Source organism: Pan paniscus, chromosome 5 (genome assembly GCF_029289425.2).
Source record: "Pan paniscus chromosome 5, NHGRI_mPanPan1-v2.0_pri, whole genome shotgun sequence".
Lineage (NCBI taxonomy): Eukaryota > Metazoa > Chordata > Mammalia > Primates > Hominidae > Pan > Pan paniscus.
Genome location: NC_073254.2, coordinates 49,764,547 through 49,792,129, shown reverse-complemented (window position 1 = coordinate 49,792,129; position 27,583 = coordinate 49,764,547). Strand labels below are relative to the sequence as shown.

Below are 27,583 nucleotides of genomic sequence, written 5' to 3'. Positions count from 1 at the left end.
ATGAAGTTCCTTGCAATCAGGTTTAGTGTACTTGCAAAGTAAATCAGGTGCAGTGGCTCACACCTGTAATCCCAGCAATTTGGGAGGCTGAGGCGGGCAGATCACTTGAGGCCAGGATTTCGAGACTAGCCTGACCAACGTAGTGAAACCATGTCTCTACTAAAAGTACAAAACAACAAAAAAATGCCAGGTGTGGTGGCACACGCCTGTAATCCCAGCTACTCCAGAGGTTGAGACAGGAGAATCGTCTGAACCTGGGAGGTGGAGGTTGCAGTGAACCAAGATCAGGCACTGCGCTCCAGCCTGGAGACTGATCAGGCACAGTCTCCAGCCTGAAGACTTGGTTTCAAAAAATCAGATAGCACATAAACTCCAGGAAGGCAGGGACTCTGTTTTTGTTCTGTACAATATAGCCAGAAGCTGGCATATAATAAGAGCTTAATAAACATTTGTTGAATGAGGGCAGAGTGCATTGGCTCCTGCCTATAATCCCAGCACTTTGGGAAGCTGAGGCGGGAAAACTGCTTGAGCCCGGGAGTTGGAGGCCAGCCGAGTTTTGTAGAGACCCTGTCTCTTGTAGGGACCTGGAAAACGAATGAACTTGAATTTCAGCTACTCTATAACTTTTTAGCTTTGTGACACCTGAATTATTCACTTCAGAATTTATTCATTCACATATGTATTTGACAAATATTTGTTGCATGCCTTCTAAGAGCCAATCACCATGGCTCTTAGTTCAAGAAGATACGTCCCTGCCCTTGAGGGGCTCAAGCATTTAGTTATGAAGGCTGTTACAAGGATGGGGGAAAGGAAGTCAGTGTGAGGCCTAGAGGGAGCTGCAAGTAGCTCTATAAGGCAGAGGCATAGGAGGCCCTCCTGGGACAGATCGCCATGGGCCTCATCTGCCACATATGGGAATGTGAATTTAAATATCAAAACTCTAGGATACCACCAAGGGACTGGAAATTAGGAAGAGTGAAGGACAAATCTGCATTTTAGAAATCCTATCCAGGTGGCAATGGGGAGAGGGGTTGACAAGGAGACCTGGTTACTGCTCTTATCTAGTTGGGAAGTGACAAGAGCCAGAATAAGGCAGTAGCCATGACAGACATGGCCTCAAAAGTGTGGATCTGAGAGTAACCAAGGAAGTCCAATCAGTTGGACTTGGTGAGATGGGCAAGACGGAGGAGGAGTTAAAGGTTAACAACCAGGTAGAAAACACAAAGGCCTCAGCCATGGCAGTAGCCATGGGGATGGAAAAGGAGGGACAGATAGGAGAGTAGGAAGGAGAGAGTCTATTGGATTTGATGATGGGGTTTGGATGAGGGGGCTGAGAGAGAGGACATGAATCTTCCTAAATACCCAGATCTCTGTCTTGGCTAACAAGGTCAGCGAGTCAGAGATGATGGGAAGAAAAGCAAGTCTGAAAGGCTTTGGGAAAGTTGCCAAATCTCCCTGAACCTCAATTCATCCATTTGTTAAATGCCAATGGTGATTTCCAGCTCTAGGAGTTGTCATGAGAATTAAATAACCTGGAAAACTGCAGTAGACACTCAATAAACACTTTTGGCTGATTCTAATAATGGTGCTCGCTCGTGTGCCACTTAATCCTCATATAACCCTATATGGTAAGTACAGTCATTATCTCTATTTTACCAACGTGGGAACTGAAACACAGAGATATAAAGAAAACTGACCAAAGTCAATCAGTTAGTAAGTAGCAAAGCCAGGTTCAGAACCCAGGCAGTCTAGCTGCAGGGTCTTTCTTAACCACTTTATTATACTTTTACTGCTCTTTGGAACCTATAACTGGGCTTGAGGGAGGAAGGGAGGAAATGGCAGGAGAGATGGACAGACCTGAGCCACTAATTCATTCTAAGAGCAGTTTTTATTTAGAAATGTGCTTCCACAACTTGGTGGCCACCTGGGGGCAGGTAGCCCCGGCTTGCTTGTTCTCTCTTTCCTAGCCCAGGGATCGGGTCCTTGGGTCTAAAGCACAGGGCCAAGTTCTCAAGGATCAACATCCCAGACAGCTCCCATGGTCTGGGGCTTGGAGCTGGTATGAAGGGTGAACCAGGTTCCATCCTGGACTGTTTATGGTTGGAGGGCCTGGGCCCCTGGCACCAGGACCTCAGCTCCCTCTCCTAGTAAGAGCTGGGATCACCCACAGGCCAGCTGTGGCCAGGTCCTGGTGGATATGACATTGGGAAGAACAAGGGGCTAGGAGAGGCTAATTTTCTGGTGCTGGATCCAGTTTATCTTCCTGAGGGGTGGAAGCCGGGGCAGGAGCCTCATCCCCACCATTGAGGGACTTCTGCTGCTCATTGCTGTTGGGCGAGGGGGTCCTGTTGCCCTGGGATCCCCAGCGGGTCAGGCGCTTTAGGGAGGAGTCACGGCGGGCAAGCAGAGGGGGCTGGAAGCCTGAGAAGGAGCTGCTGGTGACCGGACGCTTATCTGGCAGAGAGAAGGCAGGCAAGTAAGGAGAAAGGCATGCAAAGGTGAGAGGCGAGGGGCCTTGCCTCAGCCCTCAGAGGAGAGGGGAGCCTCCTGACTGCCAGTCCTGCTTTTGCTGGCCCTGGGAGATCTGGAGGTCTCCCAGGGAGACCTTTCTCCCTCCTTTCTCCCTCCCAGCTCCAGGGAAAGCTCCAGAGTCTATTCCTTCTCACCTCCAGGCTCAATTGGATGCATCAGCCGGTTCATCTGGACATTCCAGTGTTTCACGTTGGTGCTGGCCTGGCGCAGTTTTCTCTGGGCAGCCTGTGGGGACAGGGCCAGTGGGGAGTGATCAGAACCATCATCCATGGCATGGAGTCTTGATCTTTTCAGGTTCGCAGGCTGCTTAAAATCTGACCAAGACTACTGATCATCTCCCCAGAGAAAAACCATATATGCTCATAGAGTTATTAATACATACATGAATAGAGTTTGCCTCCAATTTCATGGGACTCATGGACTTCCAAAAGATAAAATGTAACCATAATAATAGTTTCCGTTTATTGAGCAGCTAAGATGTGCTAAGCATATTTATTATCTTATTTAACTTCCAGAGCAGAAGTTAACAACAAAAAAGTTCAAAAGAGGTTAAGTGACTTGCCCAGGGATACACTTGAGCTCTAAGCCACTGCACTACACCACCTTTCCAGCACCTAATCCAAGAACCTCTGTTCAACATTTCACGGAGCCATTAGCAGTGGTTGTGAGGTGGGGGGGATCATGGAGGAACTTTCCCTTTCTATGTTCCATATTTCTGTGTTTGAATTTATGGAGATTCAGGCTCCAAGGAGTAGAGCCAAAGTACAAGGATAGCAAGACAGGGGCTTGGAAGGGTAGAAGGAAAAATTTTTCCCCAGATTAATAATGATGTGAACAAAGATAGCAGCAAATGTTTCTTCAGCACTTACTACGTACTAAGTATCATGTATCATCTCATTTAATCTTCATAACAACGCTATTACCAGTTTCCCAGGTGAGAGACTAACTCCAAGAAGTTTGGGCATTTGTCCAAAGTCACACAGCCAGCAGCTGCTAGGGCCAGGGTTTGAGGGAAGGCAGCCTGGCTCCAGAGCCTGTGCCCTAATGAGCTCACCCTGCCAGCCTCCACCCCATCCCACCCCAGGCCTCACCTCCACATCCTCGTCAGCCCTCTGCCGGTTCTGCCGCACCTCCTCCAGCTGCTGCTGGGCCTGCTGCAGGGAGCGGCTCTGCTGTGCCATCTCCTGCTGCAGCTCTTCCTTCTCCTGCTGCGCCCGTTCGATGTAGCGCTCCTGCTCCTCCTTCAGCTGCATCAACTGCTTCAGCTTCTCTTCCTCCTCTTCCAGCAGTCTGCCGGGTGAGTGTGTACTGTGTAGTCTCTAGTGCCAAGGCACCTTGCAGGTGCACAGCAAGCAGGAAAACTGGGGTGTGTTCCAGGAGGGGTGGTGAGAGAACCAGAAGAGGTTCCTCAGGCCTACCTGGTCTGAGCGAGTCGCACAGATTCCTCATCTCGCCGAGCTTTCACCTCTAGTTGCAGGGCCTCCTGCAACCGCTGCTGCATCTCCTCCAGCTCCTTGATGCGCTGCCGCTGCCGGGCAGCCTCCTCCTCCTTCAGCTCCATCTCAGCCTGCATGGAGGCCCGGGCCTGTGGAGGAGGGAGGTGGTGGACCAAGAGCCAGGTCAAAAGGGGCACGTGGGGGCGGAGGAGGAGGGGGTGGGCATGTTGCTAAGCTGCCTAGGGGTGAGGGTCTGGGGAACTCCTTCATGTTGGGGTTTCCTGATCTGACCCCTTTCTGAGAGCCTGACTGGAACAGATAATGGTCGGTGAACAGATGCCACGTGGGGGAAACGGGCTCAAGTTATTCCCTTCCTAGTACCAACCTTAATCATAATTATATAACATGTAATTAAACAACATTATATAATTAAATAAGATATAAAAATATGGTCATCTCCTTCCTAGCACTAACTTAATAATTATTGTAATATATAATAATATGTTATAATCATGGCTGATGCTAGGAAGGATGTGACTATAACTACAATTATTACAACAAAAAGTTACTGGACACTACAAGTGTTTCCTCATTTAATCCTCACCGTACCTCTGTGAGCAAAGTTCTATTAGCATTAGCATTTTACTGATAAGGCTCAGTAAAATGAGCTTGCCTGGGATCACGGGGCTCGTAAGAAGCAGAGCTAGGATTGAATCTACGTGTTTCTGACTCCAGATCCAGGTTTCTTAAATCCTAAATCTAATTGCCTCTGCACTCCTAGTCCGCCTCCATACGCGTCCCGCTTGCCTCTCAAACTGGTTTCACTGTAAACTTAGTTCAAGTCTAGTCCAAACTTGGTCCAATCTAATCCCCAATCACACGGTCTTCAACGGCTCCTTCTGCCCAAGCCCCAACCCACAGCCAAGGTCTCCGAACCAGGCCCCATCCATCCACGGGCTCGGACCTCGCCCCACACCCCTTTCCTAGCCCCAGGTTCTGTCCCTGGCGGAAGCCCCATCCCAAATCTCTCTTTCAAACCCGCGGACTTTGTCCCAACAATCCCTCATTTCAAGCTCCACCCCAGTGCACGCCCCTCAACCCAGGAGCTCCGTCCTCTGCCCAGGCCCCGCCCCCGGCGCTCCGCCCCTGGCCAGCCTCCCAGCCCACCGGTCCCGTCCCCGGCGCCGGGAGCTAACCCCACCTGCTCCGCCTCGCGCAGTTGGCCCTCGAGCGCCTGCTGCAGCTCGCGGTGCTGGCTGCGGCGCCGTTCCTCCTCCTCCTGCAGCAGCCGCTCGGCCTGCCGCTGCGCCTCCTGCAGCAGCTCCAGCTCCTGCAGCTTCCGCTCCTTCTCCTCCTGCAGCTGCTGCAGCCGCAGCAGCTCCTCTTCCTTGGCCGCCCGGCGCCGCTCCCGCTGCTCCCGCTGCTCGCGCCGTTTCTGCTTCAGGTCCTTGTGCAGGGACGTCTTCCCCTCGGCCTGCAGCCGGATCGCCATCTGGATGGCTGCCGAAGAGCGGGAGCGGGTCAGTAGGATCCTCGCACACGGCCCGAAAGGGGCCTTAGGAGTTTTCCGAGTCCACTCTCCAACCTCCCGCTGGACAAAGTATTATCACCCCCTTTTCACAGATGAGGCGCCTAAGGACCACCCAGACCCAAGCCACCTAGCGAGCACTCACCAGCTGTCCACTCCTGGCGCTGGCGCGTGTCTGAGGCGCTCATCTCATACGTGCGGGTGGCTGTCTTCACACAGAACATGCAGCGCTTTCCGTCGCGGTCTGGCAGCACCTGGCACAGGGTAGGTGGCCGCAGCCAGGCTGGCCTCACTGGGTCAGGGCCCCACCTGCCCCAAGGGTGCTCCAGCTCAAGCCCCTAGCCCTCCTGGCTATCTTCCCTGGGGACCCCACTCTGCCAGGAGCCTGCATGGCTTGCATCATAAGTTATGGGGGACTTAAGTCCCCACAACTCTGTAGCCTTTGCTCTTTGAAGGCTAGGTGGGTGCGTTTCCATCTTGCTATTATTCCACGGGGCCCAGTACATAATCGCCACTCAGTGTTTATGCAGATCACGCTTGAACACTGCCAGTAACAGGGTCCTCACTATCCATGACAACTCACTTCCACATAGCCCTGCTTGTTAAGAGTTCATTCATTCATTCCGCAGATGTTTTTGGAGTGCCTACTGAGTGCCACTCACTGCTCCAGGGGTTGGGATACTAAGGTGTGCCTAACAGACCAAATCTCTGCCTCCATTAAGTTTACATTCTGTGGAAAATAATAGCTACCACATTCTAGAGTCTGTACTAGTATTTTATATGCATCATTATCTTCACTCCACCCATACAGCTTTGCCAGGCAGGCATTATTAGCTCCACTTTACAGAGAAAGAAACTGAGGCACTAAGAGCTCCAGGATTGTCCACCTCACACTGTTAGTCTGTTAGTGATGAGGCTTGGACTTCTACGTAGATCCATGCTCCTTTCCACAGTAACACCTTATGTGACAAAATTAGACAGATCCTAGGATGGCTATGATAATTTTTTAAAAGGAAAAACAACAACTGTTGGTAAGGAAATGGAGAAACTGGGATCCTCACACACTGTTAGGGATATTATCCAGCCTTAAAAAGGAATGAAATTCTGATATATTTGACAACATAGATGAAGCCTGAAAACATTTCTAAGTAAAAGAAACCAGACACAAAGGGACAAATATTTTATGATTCTATTTATGTAAGATACCTAAAAAAGGCAAATTCATGGAGACAGAAAGCAGAATAGAGGATACTAGGAGCTGGGGTCAGGGAGTATGAGGAGTTATTGCTTGGTAGGTACAGAGTTTCTGTTTGGTGTGATGAAAAAGTTTTGGAAATAGATAGTGGTGATGGTTGTACAATATTGTGAGTATAGATCTTTCACCATGATCAGATGGGATTCATCCCAGGGATGCAAGGATGGTTTAACATGCACAAATCAATATGCATGACACATCATAGTAACAGAACCAAGAGCAAAAACCATATATGATCATTTCAATAGACCCTGAAAAAGCTTTCTAAAAAAATTCAACATCGTGTTATAAAAGCCCTAAAATATTGGGTATAGAAGGAACATACCTTAAAATAATAAATGCTATCTACGACAAACTCACAGCTAACATTGTAATAAATGGAGAAAAATTGAAAGCCTTTCCTCTAAGATCTGGAACAAGACAAGGATGCCCACTTTTACCACTTTTATTCCATGTAATATTGTGAGTTCTGGCCAGAGCAATTAGGCAAGAGAAGGAAATGAAGGGCATCCAAACTGGAAATGAAGAAGTCAGATTAGCCTTGTTTGCAGATGGCATGGTCTTCTACTTAGAAAAATCTAAAGACTCCATGGGGCGTGGTGGCTTACACTTGTAATCCTAACACTTTGGGAAGCTGAGGTGGTTGGATTGCTTGAGGCCAGGAGTTCGCCACCAGCCTGGGCAATACAGTGAGATCCTGTCTCTCTCTTAAAAAAAAAAAAAAAGGCCGGGCACAGTGGCTTATACCTGTAATCCCAGCACTTTGGGAGGCCGAGGTGGGCAGATCATCTGAGGTCAGGAGTTTGAGACCAGCCTGGCCAACATGGTGAAATGCTGTCTCTACTAAAAATACAAAAAAAAAAAAAAAAAAAAAAATAGCCAGGTGTGGTGGCAGGTGCCTGTAATCCCAGCTAACTCGGGAGGCTGAGGCAGGAGAATCACTTAAACTCGGGAGGCGGAGGTTGCAGTGAGCTGAGATCGTGCCATTGCACTCCAGCCTGGGCGATAAAAGCAAGACTCCTCCTCCTCAAAAAAAAAAAAAAAAAGGGACTCCAACAAAAAACCGTTAAGAGTTGATGAATGAATTCAGTAAAGTTGCAGGATAATTCAACATACAAAACCCAGTAGCATTTGTATACGCTAACAGCAAACAATCTGAAAAAGAAGTTGAGTGCAATCCCATTTCCAACAGCTACAAAGAATGTAAAATACCTAAGAATCGATGTAACCAAAGTGAAAGATCTATACAAGAAAAACTATAAAACTGATGAAATAAATTGAAGAGGATGCAAAAAAATGGAGAGATATCCCATGCTCATGTATTGGAAGAATTAATATTGTTAAAATAACAATATTACCCAAAGCAATTTATAGATTTGGTGCAATCTCTGTCAAAATAGCAAAGGCATTCTTCATAGATATAGAAAAAAAAATCCTAAAATTTATACGGAACTACAAAAGACCTCAAATAGCCAAAGTAAGCCTGAGTAAAAAGAACGAAGCTGGAGGCATCACATTTCCTGACTTCAAAATACACTACAAACTGGCCACGGTGGTACACACCTATAGCCCCAGCTATTCAGGAGGCTGAAGCAGGAGGATCCCATGAGCCCAAGGAGACTGAGGCTGCAGTGACCTATGATCATACCACTGCACTCCAGCCTGGACACCAGAGAAAGACCCTGTCTCTAAAATAAAACAAAAAAAAAAATGTAGTACAAAGCTATAGTAACCAAATCAGCATAGTACTGGCATAAAAAGAGACACAAAGACCAATGGAACAGAATAGATAACCTAGATACAAATCCATGCATTTACAGAGAACTCATTTTTGACAAAGGCGCCAAGAACACACAATGGGGAAAGAACAGTCCTTTCAATAAATGGTTCTGGGAAAACTAAATAACCACATGCAGATGAATGAAACTAGACCCCTATCTCTCACCATATAAAAAAATCAAATAAAAATGGATTAAATATTTAAATGTAAGACCTGAAACTATGAAACTACTAGAAGAAAACATTGGAGAAATATTCCAGGACATTGGTCTGGGCAAAGAGATTTTTTGTGGAAGACCTCAAAAGCACAGGCAACCAAACCAAAAATAGAAAAATGGGATTATGTCAAGCTAAAAAGCTTCAGGACAGCCATGGAAACAATCAACAAAGTGAAGAGACAACCCACAGAATAGGAGAAAATATTTGCAAACTATCAATCTGATGAGGGATTAATAACAAGAATATATAAGGAGCTCAAACAACTCTGTAACAAAAAACCAAATAATCCAGTTTAAAAATGGGCAAAAGATCTGAATAGATATTTCTCAAAAGAAGACATACAAATGGTCAACAGAGACATGAAAAAATGCTCAATGTCACTAATCATCAGAGAAAAGCAAATCAAAATTAAATGAGATATCATTTCACCCCAGTTAAAATGGCTTTTTACAAAAAAAATAGAGAACATCTTTTTTTTTTTTTTTTTTTTTTTGAGATAGAGTTTCACTCCTGTCACCCAGGCTGAAGTGCAATGGTGCAATCTTGACTCACTGCAACCTCCATCTCCAGGTTCAAGCGATTCTCCTGCCTCAGCCTCCTGAGTAGCTGGGATTACAGGCGCCCACCACCATGCCCGGCTGATTTTTGTATTTTTAGTAGAGATGGGGTCTCACCATGTTGGCCAGGCTGGTCTCAAACTCCCAACCTCAGGTGATCCACCAGCCTCAGCCTCCCAAAGTGCTGGGATTACAGGCATGAGCCACTGCGCCTGGCCAAGAATATCTTTTCTGTAAAAAGATGCTGGAGAAGACGTGGAGAAAGGGGAACCCTGATAAACTGTTAGTGGGAATGTAAATTAGTACAGCCACTATGGAAAACTGTATGAAGGTTCCTCAAAAAACTAAAAATAGAACTATCATATGATCTAGAAGTTCCACTGCTGGGTATATATCTAAAAGAAAGTAAACCAATATATTGAAGAGATATCTGCCTTCCCATGTTTACTGCAGAGATATTCATAATGGCCAAAATATGAAATCAACCTAAGTGCCCAGAAGTGGATAAATAGATTAAGAAAATGTGATGTATATAATATTATTCAGCCATAAAAAGAATGAAATCTTGTCATTTGCAACAACATAGATGGCACCATAGGTCATTTTGTTAAGTGAATAAGCCAAGCACAGAAAAACAACTATCGCATGTTCTCACTTATATGTGGGAGCTAAAAAAGTGGATCACATGAAGATAGAGAGTATATTAGTGGTACCAGAGGCCAGGAAGTGTGGGGGGAGGACAAAGAGAGGTTGATGAATGGGTATAAACATACAGTTTGACAGGAAAAATAAGACCTAGGATTCAATAGATCAGTAGGGTGGCTACAGTTTACAATAATCTATTGTATATTTCAAAATAGAAGAGAATAATTTGAATGTTTCTAGCATAAAGAAATATTTAAGGTAAAGGATACCTAATGACATGATTTGATTTTTATAAAATATATGAATGTATTAAATTATCACATGTACCCTGAAAATATGTACATCTGTTATATATCAAAAGAATTTTTTAATTTCATGAATGTATTTAATGCCACTGAATTGTACGCTTAAAATAGTTAAAATGGGAAGTTTCATGTTACACACACATATATACATATTATTTAAAATAGTAAAGACACTTGTGTTTTAAGCCTCTAAAATAGTAATGAACACAAGGGAGGAAACAGAAGGGGAAGACAGAGGAGAGGGGTGTGGAAGGAGAATAGGGAAGTACAGAGTTGCTAAAGGGAATGGAATATGGGTGAAGAAGAAAAACCTTTAAAAGGGATTTTTAGAAAGATTTGCTGTGTAGTATAGATATAAGCCACTTCCTCTGAAATCTTGAGCAAATTCCATATTATTCACCAATTACTTTGGTGCTTGAGTTGCAGTTTTAGTTTTAAGTGCTGACGTGGATGAGAATGGCCTTGAGGCATCCAGATATATTTGGGTCACACTAATCTAAGCAGGAATTTGTGTCACTGTGGCTTTTCTCCATTTGCCCCTCTCCTGACCCCCTTGTCTTCTCATGCCCCTGAGGACACTCTGGGCCCTGAGGTGTCCTCCACCCCCATCCTGCCCCTCACCTCCACGCAGCAGTGTGCATCCAGCGGGATAATGCCCCTTTTCTCTTTGCACTCTTCACTCCCAAAGTAGCAGAGGCAGCTGGGCTGCAGCTGGAACCAGCGTTCGGCCCAGTTCCTTCTCAGGTGCCCTCGCTTCCACAGGTAGCCCTGCCAGCCGGAGTTACGTCAGAGGCTTCCCAGGCCCCCCTTCGCCCTGCACCTTGTGTGCTTCCCCTAGTTCCCAGCTTGCCTGACCTGCTTCAGGACATCTTGGATGAGCTCCTGGTAGACCTCGTGGATGGCCATGCTGAGGGTGTCCCGGCCCACGCCCCGCAGGCAGCGGCCTGAATTGAAGAGCTCCAGGAACTGCCAGACGCTGAGCCCCCCGGTGGTCTGGGCCACCTGGGCCTCCTGGGCCAGAAGCTCCTCCAGCTCACCCAAGCTCACCTCCAAGCTCATGCTGCTGAGTACCTTTTTCAGCAGGTATTCCACCTGGAGCAGGAGAAGGAAGGCCTGGTAGCTGCAGCAGGCGGTGTTGCCAGCACCAACACCAGGGAGTGCTCTATCTGGCTCCCAGAGCCTGGGCAGAGGGAAACAGGGGACAGAGCGTTGAGGGGGCCAGAGGACCGAATGCTATGGAGCCAGGGAAAAGACCTGGGAGAGGATCCTGGAGCCCCAACCCCAACTCAGGTTTTCTCTCCCCCTCCACAACCTCCAGTCCCATTCCTTCCTGTCTTAAGGGCAAGGTGAAGGGGACCTGAGATCTGGGGTCCAGAAAGAGGCAATAAATCACAGAAAGTGTCAAGGGAGTGCAAAGGCCCTCTCATCCAATCACTCATTTTGCAGATGACCAAAAAAAAGCCCAAAGGGGGAAGTGACTGGCTCTAAGTCACACAGCAAACTGGGGGCAGCCAGAACCCAATTCTGATCTCCTGAATCCCATGCAGGTCCTTATTCCAAGCCCCAGTCCCCAACCCTGGGGATCTTTCCCTTGTGGGAGGGGAAGGGGATTTGGGGTAGGGGTAGGCGTTGGGGAGTGGGGAGTAGAGGTAAGCTGGGCAGGGACAGGAAACCTGTTACAGAGGAACCGGAAGTGGTGGCTGGGGTACATCCTGCTGCAGTTGTTAACTCTGTATGTTGATCACAGAAGCAAACAACCTCCTGGCCTCCGAGAGGCCACCTTGCCCTGACTGGCAGGGGTCTAACAAGGGCAGCCAGCCAAGTGTATGTGCAGATGGACACGTGTCCCTCACCTGCCCCAGCAGCTTTTCGGGACACTCTGTTTAGGACTTTCTGGGGGATCCTGGGTCTTGTTTGGGTGTTTAGTAGAGGGCACTGGTTCAGGGCTCGGGTGGTTCCCTTCATCACCCTTCCCACAAACAGAAGCCAGGACAAATGTGAGTGGAGCTTGACATGCTAGGGCTTCTTGTAAGTACAGAGGCCCCCTCTCCTGTAAACCCCACTCTAAAGACCTAAAGTCACCCTGGCATCTCCACAGCCACCAAGAGGACTAAAGGGTCACAAGGCCAAATGGGCAGGGGAGGGAAGTGAGGATAAGAGGGAGGGTACAGGTGGATGGGAAAATGCCTTCCCTGGCTTCACCCAGGAGTAAGGAGGTAGGGACCAGATTCCCGGCCTTTTCTCCCAGGATGCCCTATCCCTGGGTCTCTTAGCTGAGTTTGTCCTGGCTTTCCAGAAGAAAGGCAGAAAGGGAAAATCTGGAACCAGAGTAACCTCCTGTCTCAGAAAGGTCTCCCCTTGCCTTGTAAAGCATCCTTCCTGTCCTGGAAGAAGTGGCAAAAGGTAAAGGAAAAAAAAGCACCCTTCCTAGATTGCCAGTAATGCTCAGTAATGTATCTGGCATTTAGACCTCTGTGTAAACAGAATTTGCAGATCATTTTCCTACAGTGAGGACCAGCGGAACCCTCATGAAAGTGTAATTTCAGTTTTCCTGGAAGAAGGCAAAATTACTCTGACACAGGCAGTTCTAGGCATCTGGAGACAGCTGGGTGAGGACAGATACCAGCATGGGAAGATGGTGAAGAAAGAAAGGGGATATGGGAAGGCACCGAAGGTGGTTTGGTCTCATTCATGGTTTTGCTTAGGTCTGGTCCCAAGTGATTCAGTCCCTGGGGCTGCCATCACCCTCACCTCATCAGGAACCATGATCAGAGGGTACTTGTCCTCAGACAGGAAGTTGAAGAGGCACCAGAGGCGGAAGGCATCCTGATTGGAGAGCATACTGTTCCCGTTGCTATCTGCCCGATAGTTCTTCTTGGCCGTCAGTGTCCAGCACAGCTCATCAAAGTGCTCTTTAACAAAAGCCCCCTCCTCCACCTGCCACCAGGGCTGCAAATCAGCTGACTGCATATCTCAGCTCTACCACGACACTAGGCTCCAGCTGAGTTTCTTGGGTTCATCTATGCCCCTGCTCCCCACCTGGCCAAGTCCAGGGCCCTAACTCAAGGGATCCCTGAGCTGATTACCAGGTAACTAGCTGGCTCCAACCACTCCACCCTCCACAACACACCCACACCTACCCAGGCCCCCTGACAACAGATTAACTCTAGTCTTTCAGCCCAGAGGACAAAGAAGGAGAAACCCAGCAGGAAGCTAAGAGCCAAGAACCTGGAAACACAGTGACAGATTGGAGGAGTTGGAGGGGGAGTTCACGGGGACAGTCTGGGAAGGGTGGAGAACCCTGGAAGCTGGAGGAGGGCCGGGCAGGGATTCGGTGGAAGGTTATGGGTAGGGTGGGGCCCACCTCATTAGAGATGAGGGACATTGAAGGTGAATTGAGGGGGACAGGAAGGGGGCAGGTGGCTGGGATGTGAGGGACGTGATGGGACAGCAGGCACGGACAGAGCAGGCAGAAGTAGGAGTTTATGGCAGGGGCGAAGAGTTGGAGTGGCAAGGTATTAGGCTGCTGGCCAGGCTGGAAAAGTGGGGAGAGGTTACAGATGCTCCCTACAAGCTGGGCCCCACCTTGTCCAGGATGTACTTGTTGAGGTAGGGCATGTATCCCTGGCTGGACACAGGGCCGTCATCATCATCTCGGAAGTGTTCCTCCAGGGCCACGGGGTCATGGGGGATGTGCAGGACCGTGTACAGGTTGTGGGACAGCACCTGGGATAGAGTAGAGTGGCAGTGTGTCTTTCTGCACCCCAACCAAAACTGGGCCAGAGGACTGCTCCCCACCTCTCTGCTTGTCCTCACCCCATCCTGGCTGAGTTCTCTACACACACTGTTCAGTTCAGTAATAACTAAAACTTATATACTATGTGCCAAGCACTGAGCTAAAGTACTTTACATGTCATTTGCTTAACCACCATAACAACTACTCATATACCCATTTTACAGATGAAAACTCCTGCAGCCCTGAGATATTTCTCACCCAAGGTGACAGCTGGCAGAACTGGAATTCAAACCCATGCAGTTATACTCTTAGCCACTTCATTAGGTATTGGTGTCCTCTTTCTACAGACAGGGAGACTGAGGCTCAAGGGATTCAGTAACTTGCCAAAAGACCCACACTGAACAAGAGCTTTGAGTTCAAATCCATCTCCATCAGATTCCAAAGCCCAAGTGCTTCCCACAATGCTGGACAGTTTGCAGGGTTTGCAGGGACTTAGTCTGCCACCCCAGGGCAGAAGCTGCCAATTTATCATGGTTTCCATCAAAGACTCAGTGTCCTGGCTGCAGTGTGCCTATCACCTAAGCGTGTCTGCTCTGGGAGAGGAGAGGGCTCAAAGAAGGGTCATGAAAAATGGTCCATGACATGGAGAGGGCAAGGCTTAGAAGGGATAGTGGTCATAATGGTGTGCAGGGGAAATGTGGGTTTGTTGAACAAATCCATGATATTAGAATAAAGGGGTTGAAATCTGAAATCTGGTGAAAATAAAATCTCCTTGGGGTAATTCTATTACAGCATTTGTCACAAGGAGTGTAAATGATTAAAAAGTCACTAGTTACTATGGCACACTTACCATATGCCGGTCACTGTAGGAGGTGGTTTATTTAATTAAAACTGTTATTTTATTTTATTTTATTTTATTTTGAGACGGAGTCTTACTCTGTCACCCAGGTTGGAGTGCAGTGGCATGATCTCAGCTCACTACAACCTCCACCTCCTGGGTTCAAGCGATTCCCCTGCCTCAGCATCATAAGTAGCTGGGATTACAGGCACCCACCATCACATTCAGCTAATTTTTGTATTTTTAGTAGAGACAGGGTTTCACCATGTTGGCCAGGCTGGCCTCGAACTCGTGTCCTCAGGTGATCCGCCCACCTCGGCCTCCCAAAGTGCTGGGATTACAGGCCTGAGGCACCATGCCCGGCCAAAACTTTTTTTTTTTTTTTTTGGTAGAGACAGAGGTCTGCATATGTTGCCCAGGCTGGCCTTGAACTGCTGGCCTCAAGTGATCCTCACACCTGGACCTTCCAAAGTGCTGGGATTTCAGGCATGAACCACTACACCCAGTCAAAGCGCTTTTTATACCCCATTTCTAGTCTTCACAATCACCTATATACGCAAATATTATTAAGCCTGTTTTTCAGGTGAAGACACAGAGGTTTGGAAATTTTAAGAGTAAATGGCAGAGCTGAGGTTGAAACTAAATGTGCCTGGTTCACAGGTTGCCTTCCTACTAGAATATTGATGTCAAGTCTCCCTCCTCCGTTGGATTGTGAACTCTGGAGACAAGGTCTCTGTTCATCTTTATGTCCCTCAGCATCTATGTCCTCTTTTGTACATCAAGTGCAATCAATACATGCTATATTGAAGGGCTTCTTCCACCACCAGCAGTTCACCTTGGAATCAGTTCCTAGGAGGCAGGAGCTAGCACTGTCTCGGAGATGGTGTGTGTGCCAAGCCTTCGTTTTATTCTCTTTTCAGAGAGGAGGGGGAGAAAGTATTGAGACTTTGCCTCAGTGTCCTCCTGGGGCTCAGTTTTCCTTGGCAAACTGGGAAGTGGGAGATCCCAGGAAGGGAGTATTTCCTTTTTTTCCCTCATTTCCCTCTGGGCAGTTATCCCTGGAGTTTTTGGTTATGTGAGCCAATAAATCCCCTCTCCCTTAAGCCATTTGAGTTTGGTTTTATCACTAATTCCAGGAAAGTCTTGCCTAACCCATCTGTGGTCATAGAATACCAATCCCCACTCTAAGGGGTGCCACTGGCTCAATGCCTAGCACTTAAAACCCAGGGTGACCACCTCAAGAGAATAATGCCAACATCCACTGACCACTTCTGAAGTGACAAGTGTTCAAGTTTTATATATTCTCATCTGCTGTCTCTTGGCCTCTTTTCAAACTACCCGTGTCCTTATCTTTTTTTGAGACGCAGTCTCAATCTGCCGCCCAGGCTAGAGCGCAGTGGCGCGGTGTTGGCTCACTGCAACCTCCGCCTCCCACGTTCATGTGATTCTCCTGCCTCAGCCTCCTGAGTAGCTGGGATTACTGATGCGTGCCACTATGCTCGGCTAATTTTTGTATTTTTAGTAGAGATGGAATTTCGCTATGTTGGCCAGGCTGGTCTCAAACTCCTGACCTCAGGAGATCTGCCCGCCTCGGCCTCCCAAAATGCTGGGATTACAGGGCGTGAGCCACTGCGCCCGGCCACCCCAGCATTTCTAATCATCCAACCTACAGACACTCATGGGAGAGATACATTACAAGAATGCTCATTAAGCATTGTTTATAATATGAAAAACTGGAGACAAACTGAGGCTCTTCCAGTAGGAAACAGGTATACCATGTCAGGAACCACTGTATGTAGCTGGAAAGATTTCACTTTTCCCACTTGTGTGCTCATGGGCAAATGTTTAATTCTCCAACACCTTAGTCTCCTCCTCTGTGAGGATAATGATAGGGTCTGCTCCAAAGGCTGTTTTGAGTGAAGAGTACCTGGTGCATAGTGCACTGCTTAATAAAAGTTGTGGGTGATCTTTGTTATGTTTATATGAACAGACATTGAAAGATACGCATACTACACTGGCATGTAAAAAAAGCAAGCTACAGAATGAAATGTTTGTCAAATACACGTGCAAAGATTAGGTCGAATTATATGAAACTAGTATTTCAGTAGGTCAAAACAATCAAGTGTCAGAAATTTCATATGGTTCAACCTGTTTATTTGTATACAGAAAGAATCTAGAAGACTCACAAACTGTTAACAGTGATCACCTCTCCAGAGTGAGGGGAGAAACTTTCATCTTTTTTTTTAAGACAGAATTTCACTCTTGTTGCCCAGGCTGGAGTGCAATGGCGTGATCTCGGCTCACCGCAACCTCCGCCTCTCGGGTTCAGGTGATTCTCCTTCCTCGGCTTCCCAAAGAGCTGAGATTACAGGCGCCCGCCACCATGCCTGGCTAATTTTTGTATTTTTAGTAGAGACGGGGTTTTGCCATGTTGACCAGGCTGGTCTCAAACTCCTGACCTCAGGTGTTCCGCCCGCCTCGGCCTCCCAAAAGTGCTGGGGTTACAGGCATGAGCCACCGCGCCCGGCCAACATTATATTCTTCACTTCAAAATTTTTTTGGGCCGGGTGCAGGGGCTCATGCCTGTAATCCCAGCACTTTGGGAGGCCGAGGCAGGTGGATCACCTGAGGTCAGGAGTTCGAGACCCACCTGACCAACATGTTGAAACCCTGTCTCTACTAAAAATACAAAAAATTAGCCAGGCATTGTGGCAGGCGCCTATAATCCCAGCTACTTGGGAGGCTGAGGCAGGAGAATCAGTTGAACCCAGGAGGCAGAGGTTGCAGTGAGCCGAGATTGTGCCATTGCACCCCAGCCTGGGCAACAAGAGTGAAACTCCATCTAAAAATTAAAACAAAAACAAAAACAAAAAAACAAATTTGGCCAGGCGCAGTGGCTCACACCTGTAATCCCAGCACTTTGGGAGGCCTAGGTGGGCGGATCACTTGAGGTCAGGAGTTCAAGACCAGCCTGGCCAGCATGGCGAAACCTCATCTCTACTAAAAATACAAAAATTAGCTGGGAGTGATGGCAGGCGGCTGTAATCCCAGTTACAGGGAGGCTGAGGCAGGAGAATTACTTGAACCTGGGAGGTGGCGGTTGCGGTGAGCCAGGAAGGATAGTGCCACTGCACTCCAGCCTGGGTGGCAGAGTGAGACTCTGTCACACATACACATACACACACACCCCCCCACACAAAAAAATTACCACTAACATGTTTTAATTTTATAATAAATTCATTTTTATTTTTGTTTATTTATTTAGAGACGGGGTCTCACTCTGTTGCCTAAGCTGGGGTGCAGTGTCACGATTTCTGCTCACTGCAGCTTCCGCCTCCCAGGCTCAAGCGATCCTCCCACTTCAACCTCCCGAGTAATTGGGACTACAGGCATGTGTCACCCTAAGTTAAAAATTTTTTTGTAATACCAAAATTAGCCGGGTGTGGCGGCACACTCCTGTAGTCCCAGCTACTCAGGAGGCTGAGGTGGGAGAATTGCTTGAGCCCAGGAAGTCAAGGCTGCAGTGAGCTGAGATCGTGCCACTGAACTCCAGCCTGAGTGACAGATCCAGACCCTGTCTGGAAAAAAAAAAAAAAATTTCTTTTTTTTCATAGAGATGAGTTCCCATTATATTGCCCAGGCCATGGTGGCTCATACCTGTAATCCCAATGCTTTAGGAGGCCGAGGCAGGAAGAGCCCTCCTGGGCTCAAGAGATCCTCCTGCCTCGGCCTCCTAAAGCATTGGGATTACAAGTATGAGCTACCACAGCGCAGTCCCGAATTTCTTCATTAACATTATATTCTTCTGTGTGTTTTCTTTTTTTAAACCAGGAGAATATATTGTCTTTAAGATAAAATTTAAAACAATAGGGATGAAAAAGGGTGCCATTAACCCAGTTATTAATTTGCCCTATTAAGTTGCTCTATAATAATATTCTTTTGCTGTTCACTGTTTGTGTGAGCATTTCTGGGTGTTCTACATTCCTTGAGGGCGGCAATGACTCTAATCTCAACCTTGACTCCAAAGATAGTATAATGTCCCCCATTCACTGAATGTTTCTGACTGACTCCTAAAGTCTAACTCAAATGCTCCAATGGTTTCCCATAATTTTCAGAGTAAAAGTTCGAGTCCTTCCACAGGCCTCCAGGCCCCATGTGACCTGGCCTGCTGCACCTTCTCTGACCTCATCCCTCTTGTTTACTTGCCTCCAGCCATTCTGCCTCCTTAATGTTCCTCCAGCAGGTCAGGCCTATTCTTGCCCAAGGGCCTTTGCACTTACTGTTCCTGCAGCCTGGAATATTTCTCTCCAGGTCACTGCATGGCTCAAACCCTTTCCTCCTCCCTGTTTTTACTTAGATGACACCTTCTCAGGGAATATATATTCCCTGACCAGGTGGAATATCCTCTGATCACCTTATTTTTTGAGACTGGGTCTCGCTCTGTTGCCCAGGCTGAAGTGTAGTGGCACAATCACAGCTCACTGCAGCCTCGACCGCCCTGGCTCAGGTGATCTTCCCATATCAGCCTCCTGAGTAGCTGGAACTGTAGGCGTGCGCCATCACACCCGGCTAATTTTTGTGGGTATGTGTGTGTGTGTGTTTTCTTTTTTTTGCAATGGAGTTTTGCTCTTGTGCCCAGGCTGGAGTGCAATGGTGTGATCTCAGTTCCCTGTAACCTCTGCCTCCCGGGTTCAAGCGATTCTCCTGCCTCAGCCTCCTGAGTAGCTGGGATTACAGGTGCCTGCCACCAACATCCAGCTAATTTTTGTATTTTTAGTTTCAACATGTTGGCCAGGCTGGTCTCGAACTCCTGACTTAGGTGATCCACCCGCCTCAGCCTCCCAAACTGCTGGGATTACAGGCAAGAGCCACCGTGCTGGGCCTAATTTTTCTATCTTTTGTAGGGACGGGCTTTCACTATGTTGCCCAGGTTGGTCTTGAATTCCTGGGCCGAAGCGATCCACCCGCCTCAGCCTCCCAAAGTGCTGAGATTACAGGTGTGAGCTACCCTGTCCGGCCTGATCACCTAATTTAAACCTGTAACCCAATCCTGCCTGACCTCCATGATCCCTACCCATTTCTGCTTTATTTTCTTCCATGTCATGTATCATCTTTCATCATATTGTACATTTCATTTAGTTTATTATCTGCCTCCTCTGACTAGAATGTCAGCACCACAAGGGTAGAAACATTTGCGTTTTTTTCACTGTGGTATCACGGGGCCTGGCACCTAACGGATGCTCAATAAGTATCTCTTGAATGAACTTAAACACTTCATGGGAAGAAGCAGACAAAATACAAAAGCCAGACAGAGATTGACTAAATCCCAGTGAGCATATTAACCTTACTGGGCTTCAGTTTTCATCTCTCTGAAAAGGGAGTCTTAGGAGAGGACCCATGAATGCCCTCCCCGACCCAGGACAGAACCTGCCACATAACAGCACAGTTATTTGAGCTTAGTTCTGTCGCCCTGTACTGTCCCTAAGACCTGCACCTCACCTGCACTTTTGCCATTGGATTCTGAAGAACCCAGGGCAGAGACTCTGACCCCCGCAAGCTGTCAGATAGTAGGACAAGGAAGAATTAAATGCCCAGACACTCAGGGCCTCTCTCCAGAGAGCTGGGCCGACCTCAGACTGTCAGCTTCCTGTGCCTGGGTGCGGTAGGGGTTGGGGGTGGAGAGAGGGTGTGACTAGGGGAGGGGTCATGCTGCAAAGGAAATGGCAGTGACAGAGGAGTTGTGAGCAGGAGCTCACTTGCAGATCTCCATCAGTCCTCAGCCCTGGATCAGGGCACTCTCATTATCCTCATTTTAGAGATGAGGAAATCAAGGCTCAGAGAGAGGAAGCATCTTGCCCAAGGTCTGACTCCAAAGCCCTGCTCTTGATCTCTACAGTGCACTGGCCCTGGCTGAGCACCACAATCACCCAGGGAACTGGTGAAACTGAAACATGCCCGCCCAGCCCAGACCTACTGACTCAGAGTTTCCAGGGGTGGGGTCCAGGTGTATTTTTCACAAGTTGCCATTCGGGTTTCCTCAGAGAGGACTCCCACAGTCTCCACAAACCCAGGGAGCCTCTGGCCTCTGAGTTGGCAGTCACTGACCTTTGAGATGCTTCATCTATTCACTCTTTCCTCTGGAGGCATGTAGGGGAGTAGTTCTCCTCTCAGGACTTGGGGGATCCTCTAAAACTCAAGTGTGGGGATTGGGGATCCTAAAAACTCAAGTGTGGGTGTCAGGTCCATGTTGGCAACAGTCAGCAAGAACTGATTCTGTAGTTTCCAGCCTTCAGGATCCCCAGGGTATGGGAATCCATAAAAGCACCCAGCAATGATTTCAGAAAGAATTCTCTCCTAAATTGACTTTTTTTTTTTTTTTAAGAAAGAATCTCACTCTATTGCCCAGGCTGGAATGCGGTGGTGTAACCATGGCTCACTGAAGCCTTGATCTCTCAGGCTCAAGCGATCCTTCCACTTCAGCCTCCAGAGTAGCAGGAACTATAGGCAGGAGCCATCATGCCTAATTTTTTTCATTTTTTGTAGAGTTGGGGTCTTGCTATGCTGCCAGGGCTGGTCTCAAACTCCTGGACTCAAGTGATTCTCTTGCCATGGCCTCCCAAAGTGCTGGGATTACAGGTGTGAGCCACCTTGCCCAGCAAGGTCTTTAAATGAATCTAGGTTCCAAGTGATCCTTTTAAAAGACACAGATCCAGCCAGGTGCAGTAGCTCACGCCTGTAATCCCAGCACTTTGGGAGGCCAAGGCAGGTGGATCACCTGAGGTCAGGATTCAAGACCAGCCTGGCCAACATGGTGAAACCCCGGCTCTACTAAAAATACAAAAATTAGCTGGGCGTGGTGGTGGGCACCTGTGATTCCAGCTACTTGGGAGGCTGAGGCAGGAGAATCACTTGAACCTGGGAGGTGGAGGTTGCAGTGAGCTGAGATTGCGCCACTATACTCCAACCTGGGTGACAGAGCAAGACTCTGTCTTAAAAAAAAAAAAAAAAAAAAAAAAGACACAGCTCCTTTTAAGAGTTACCAAATGTATTCTAGAGGGTTACTAGAAAAGCATAACTACTATCATGGAGGAACAATGGAAATTTTAAAAGGTGGGAATCTTTGGATTAGCTGTGTCACCTGCTGAGAGCAAGAAGGGGCTGTAGGGGTTGGGTGTGGGCATCAAAGGAGACAGAGGCCCAGTTAAGGGAAAGGAGAGGCTGCATCATAGACCAATTTTACCTACTTGAGGTACATAATTTATTCTATAGTTTTGTAGGCTGGCTGGACAGCTTGGTGATCAACCCCCTGGTTTATAGATGAGAAACTGAAGATGGACAGTGACTTGCTTAAAGTCACCCAGATGGGGAGCAGTACGGATCCAAGCCTGCATGGTTCTGAGTCAAGTGCTCTGCACATCATTCAATCATCCTCCCCTCCCTACCCACAAATCCTAGCCTGGGGAGACCAGTAGCACACAGGGGTCAGGACAAAGCTGATGATCCTAGCCAGCCAGCAGGTTTTTGGACTGGAGCTGTTCTTAACTTTTCCTCCACTAAGGAGAAGGTGGTTGTCCCTCTCCAGAGGAGGCAAAACCTGAAGCTCATTGATTCTCAGTGGGCAAGAGTCTCACTCTGGGCTCCAGGACTGCCCTGAATATCAGCTGGAGGTGCAGGAGACTGGAAGGCCCCTGTCTACCCTCCCTCCCTTCCCCCAGCTCCTGCCAGTCAAGGAGGAAGTGGTAGGCCTGGTGCCTCCTAAAGATCCTCATCAAACCAGAGACACACTGCTCCATCTACATACCCCTTCACCCCACTGCCTGATAGTCAGTGGGGAAGGAGGCCAAATTATCAGCTGATCCTCCACTAGTTCTAAAATCAAAACTGCTCCCCTGGGTAAGAGGGTGTGTTCAGTAGGACACACATCATTCGCAAGGGCTCCCCTCTCTATAGCCCTCTGTCAGGATGGCTACCTTCCAAAGGTTTTTAGAGGCGGTTCTGGGAACCTTGCAAGAACTCACAGCCCTCAACTCCTGGGAAATTTTGTGTTCAACCTAAATCCATCCTGGGCAGGAGTGCCATTCCTATTGGTTTACTTTCTCTGTTCTCAACCCAACTGGACGAAGCCATTGTACTTTCTACAAGAATTCAAAGAGAGAAAGAAGTATCTGGTTTTTCCCTCAAGCCTTCTCTTTTCCAGGAGAAACAACCCTACTCCTTGGGCTTTTCTCAGAGGACGTGCTGTTCTTCCTCCTACCCTCTGGCCTCATCATGGGTTTGCCCAGGACAGCCACTGGGAGCCCGTCTACCAACACATTAGGGGAGAAGTGGCAAATGTCACGCACCGACACATCTTGCCCTGGGCTAGTGCAGGTCTCTTGCCAGGTTCCAACCCAGGACCCTAACGCTAGGGATGGTTTTAGTAACCAGCCCAGTGAGGTGGCTCAAGACTATAATTCCAGCTACTCAGGAGGCAGAAGCCAGAGGATCACTTGAGGCCAGAAGTCTGAAACCAGCCGGGGCAACATAATGAGACTCAGGCTCTAAAAAATAAAAAATAAAAAAATTAGCCAGGCGTGGTGGCATGTGCCTGTAGTCCCAGCTACTCAGGAGGCTGAAGTAGGAAGATCGCTTGAACCCAGGAGTTTGAGGCTGTCGTGAGCTGTGACTGCACCACTGCACTCCAGCATGAGTGATAGAACAAGATCTCATCTTTAAAACAACAACAAAAAACCAGATTGACTCCAAGGTCTTTTCCCTCATCCCCAAATCTTTTCAGGGGAGAGGTGGGCCCTGCTTGTATAACTCTCTCGTCTGCTTCCTCCTTTGCCTTTTGACCACTTCTCTATTACTCCTTTGCTTTGCTGGAATCCCCGCCCCCCGACACTATCACTACTTCCTCCTCTTCCAATATTCACTATTATGGGCTTGAAAGGAGCCCTGCCATTTCCGCCCCACCCCCACTTGGCCCCTGAGACTCCCACTGTTAGCCCAGGTTTCCAGAGTTGACAAGTTTTCTGTCAAGTAGGAGGGAACTCTATCATTGATCCTGTGTGACCAGAGATGTTGCTGGCAGTAGGTTCAATATGAGCTGTAATGAGGTACAGACAGTGGACAGTTCAAGCATGCAAGCTCTCCATGGAGTATTTCCCTAGAAATACGCAACCTGTGGGGATGAGGGAGTGGGTACTGGCCCTTTTAGAGGGCAAGACAGAGGCTCAAGCTAGGAGGCTTTACTGGCTGATGGCACCAGGAAAAGGGGAGCCACTTAAAGGCTGTACTTTCCATGTGAAGGGCAGAGAGAGCCTGGAGAGGTCTCAGTGGCCACAGGTAATACAGAAGTGGAAAATGTTACCCTGGAAGCAAAAAGCCACGGGGGCTGGTATTGTCTGGCAAGATATTAAAGGGACAGGGTGGGAGGTAGGGGTGGGACACAGAGTTTGCAGAAATGGATTTTGGATGATCGACTTTTTTCCATTTATACTGAGGACCCAACCAAATGACATGATCTGCAATACAAGAGATTTAAATAGGATGTAAGGAAGAATCTGCCTGTTAGGAGGTTCTCCCTAGGTGACAAAAGATAGTAGTGGGCTCTCCTTCCTGGGGGAGTGAAATCATCTATTAGATGCTCACAAATCCAGGTAAGGAATTTAACATAGGACCAGTTTGGGATATTCAAGTTCCTCGCATCCAAGTTCAGTAAAGTAGGGGGTTGGAACGGTGGTGGGGCACAATAACTGTTCTGTCCCATTCATCTCTCAGGTATCCAGCACCCTCTACCTCGGTCATTAAGAATGGAGGTTTCCTTGAGACCACACGTCTCCTTTGGAGGATGGGGCAGGGAGACACCAGTTTAGTGCCTAGCCACATGCCAGGCACAGAGCCTCACGAGGGGCACTCAAGTACTTGCAGAGTGAATGAAGGCACCCCTATGGCAGGTCCTAGAGAGCTGAGGCCTACCTTGCTCCTTTCCCCCAGTGTTCGCTGATTCTAGTGGCTGAGGGCCTTGCTTCCTCCCCACTAACTAGGGTAGGGAAGGCAGCACTACTGGAGGACTGGAGGAAGAGAGAAAAACTCCTTGGCCTCCCAGAAATTGTCTAGGCCAGATGATTGACTTCAGGACAATCATTGATTGGGATTTTCCTGGGCTTAGATTCTCCCCCTTCCCTATCTGAGGTCTCAAGGCCTAAGGTAAGTTTCCCAACCTGATATGTGTGGTGGATAGGGGGGTGAGCTGCGTAGCAGTATAATAGGGTCCTCAGTCCTCACCCACTCCGCAGCTCTGTCCCACCTGGGGGGCAGGGTTAGACAGGCCAGACAGGTTTGGGACTGGGGGCGGCCCCTTTATGCCTCTCTCAGCTCCAGAGGAAATGACTGCCAAGCACTGGCTAACTGTTTCTCTTGAAAGTCAGGAGGAAGCAGCAAGAAAGAGCACACTGCGTGCCCAAGCATGACTCTGTGGAGGTGTGTGTGCTCATCACACAGAGTCTGGGATGTGGCCTGGCTCCTGGCCCTCAGAACCCCATAATGGCCCTCAGAACCTCCTGGCCTCCAGTTGTGGGGCCCAGTTCTGCGCAAGGTTTCTGCACACACTCCACTAGGTCTCTGGAGGGTGGGCAGCGGCATCTACCAGGCTACGTTGGCCCAGTTACCCAGGACCAGCCCCCCGACCCCAGGCCCGGGACGCTGGATGGCTGGGTGCCCCTGGAGTGGCACAGTGTCCACACCTGGCTCCCAGGCGGCAGGGGCTGGTGTGGTGCATCTGCCGTCCTCCCCCGGGTCCCGGGTGCCCCTCACCTTGAGCTGGGACTTGGAGACTTTGCCACTCTTCTCCACGTCCAGCGCGGTAAAGGCGTACCAGATGGACTTGAGCAGTTCCTTGCGCAGGGCCATGGCTGAGGCGCCCGCCCGGCTGGGGGCGGCTCTGACACTAAGATCCGGTTTCAGGAAATGCAAACGGCTGCAGAGACCGCAGAGGTGCCGTGGTGGAGCGAGAGCACCACCTGCCTGCACATTGCGTGAGGCTCTGTGCTGTCGAGAACCCTGCCTGTTGTTCTGGCAGTGCTCAGAGGCTCCACTCCCTGCATGGGAACTGGGGACCAACTCTCTGAGAGCGGGAACCCTCGTTCTGTATCCACGTGGCTCCTGGGGCATGTGAGGCCCTTTTAGAAGCCTCCTCAGACCCGGAGGCTTCTGGAGCCTTCCAGGGCTCCCAGAGGCAGCTTGCTGAGGGAAAAAGCAAGCTCATCCTGATATTGGGGTCAGACAGAGTAAAGGTCCAGTCCTAGTTCAACATAGGAGGCCTTGGGTAAGTTACTTAACCTCCTTGAGCAGTTTCCTCATTTGTAAAGCAGGAAAAATGCCTCCGTGTTGTAAGAATGTCTGAGAATGGACGTAAAGCACATAGTAGGCTCTGGGTAGAGCTTTTGGTGCTACTTAACATTACCATGGTGGTGGGACTCCATCCAAGTGGAAGGAAACAAAGGCAACATCACAAAGCTGGAGAAGGAACTGGGCCAGGGCACCTCTCCAGGTCAGGATGTGGCACTTGACTTGCTGGCTCCCTATCCCCTCAGCACTGGCTCTAAACGGTACTCAGAGCACTGCCCACTCTAGCCCCAGTAGCCCTGAAGACACTGGAAACTTCCTGAAACACATGGGGGTGAGCCTTGTGGTGCACCTCAACTTTAAGGGTCCCAGCAGCAGCAGGCTTGGGATTCAGGGCCCTCCATGTCAGTGCTTCCTTTCTTCAGATCCAGTGTCCAAAAGGACTGGGACACGCCCACACCAGGAATGGTGGTCACAGATGTTGAAGACATCTGCTCAGGCCAATTCTAAGACACCTCCCCCTACCCCCTAAACCAAATAAAAATCCCTCCAAGTAAGGTGCTGGGAATACCTCCTGCCTGGAAGCATGCCCCCGCCCCTCTCTTCCCAAGGAGCTGGTGGCAAGAGTAAATGGGAGCTTTCTAGGCATCCTGGGAGAGGATGCCTGGATCAGAGGAGGGGGTTCCAATCCTAGGAGGCAGGAAGGGGTTGGGGCATATCCATCACAGCAGAGAGAGGAAAAGAGGCACCACCAATCCCTGCAATGTTCCTGTGTAGGCAGAGTCAAACCCAGAGCTTCCTCCCATCAAGTGCCTTCCCCTGTATCCCTTCCTCCCGCTGGAGCTGATCTGGTCTCACCAACTCACTTTTCAGTGGGGTCTGATTGTGGCTTTGAAATCCCACAGCACAGTCCTCGGCACCTAGGTGGGCACCCCCAGAGCTGGGTAATAGAGCCAAGACTTCAGCTCCAGAGGCATCAGACTCTGCTCCTTGAATCTCAGTAACCTTGGCAAAGGTGTCCCCCAGCCTCACTCTAACCTGGGGCTTTGCCCTCTTGGAGAAGCTGACTGTGTGATTTGGGGGTGGCTGGGTTGGAGGGGCTCTGACTACATTTCACAAGAAAAGGCAGGAAAAGAGTTCCCCCAGCTCAATCACATGAGGCCTGAGATTCAGCCAGAGCCTGGAAGCAGCGGTCACCCTGGTCCTGTTTGGCTACCCTGGAGCCCACCTGCTCAGCTGTGGGCAAGAAGCCACCAGCAGCTCCTCAGGGCTTTATCTTATACTGGGCTTCCTTCCCACCTGTGTCCCTGGCAGGCCAGCCCCACCACTCTGGCACCAAGGCTGAGTGGGGTTTGTGCCAGGGAGACAGGGCTGATAGCCTGACTTGACCAACCCTGCCACCCGGGCCTAGAGCTGAAAGGATGG

General features: G+C 48.9%; 1 protein-coding gene across 1 annotated transcript; it reads right to left on the bottom strand.

The window, feature by feature from the left end:
• Positions 1 to 1,869: 1,869 nt before the first annotated feature.
• On the bottom strand, positions 1,870 to 27,461 carry DEF6 (DEF6 guanine nucleotide exchange factor). The gene is made up of 11 exons (XM_003808527.7): positions 25,628 to 27,461; positions 13,842 to 13,982; positions 13,008 to 13,193; positions 11,112 to 11,348; positions 10,878 to 11,024; positions 5,642 to 5,750; positions 5,170 to 5,468; positions 3,951 to 4,117; positions 3,624 to 3,822; positions 2,667 to 2,757; positions 1,870 to 2,454 (listed from the first exon to the last, which is right to left on the bottom strand). Exons 1-11 carry the CDS (start codon positions 25,982 to 25,984, stop codon positions 2,231 to 2,233), a joined length of 2,157 nt encoding a protein of 718 aa, XP_003808575.4. The 5' UTR covers positions 25,985 to 27,461; the 3' UTR covers positions 1,870 to 2,230.
• Between the last annotated feature and the right edge of the window lie 122 nt (positions 27,462 to 27,583).

What these genes read in the sequence shown, in the direction of transcription:
- DEF6 (XM_003808527.7), bottom strand. Translation starts at nt 25,984, where the DNA reads ATGCCCCAGGAGCCACGTGGATACAGAACGAGGGTTCCCGCTCTCAGA. An exon ending in GTGCGACTCGCTCAGACCAG is followed by an intron (nt 3,823 to 3,950) that starts GTAGGCCTGAGG and finishes CTCACCCGGCAG; the next exon opens with ACTGCTGGAAGAGGAGGAAG. An exon ending in GGGCTGACGAGGATGTGGAG is followed by an intron (nt 2,758 to 3,623) that starts GTGAGGCCTGGG and finishes CTGTCCCCACAG; the next exon opens with GCTGCCCAGAGAAAACTGCG.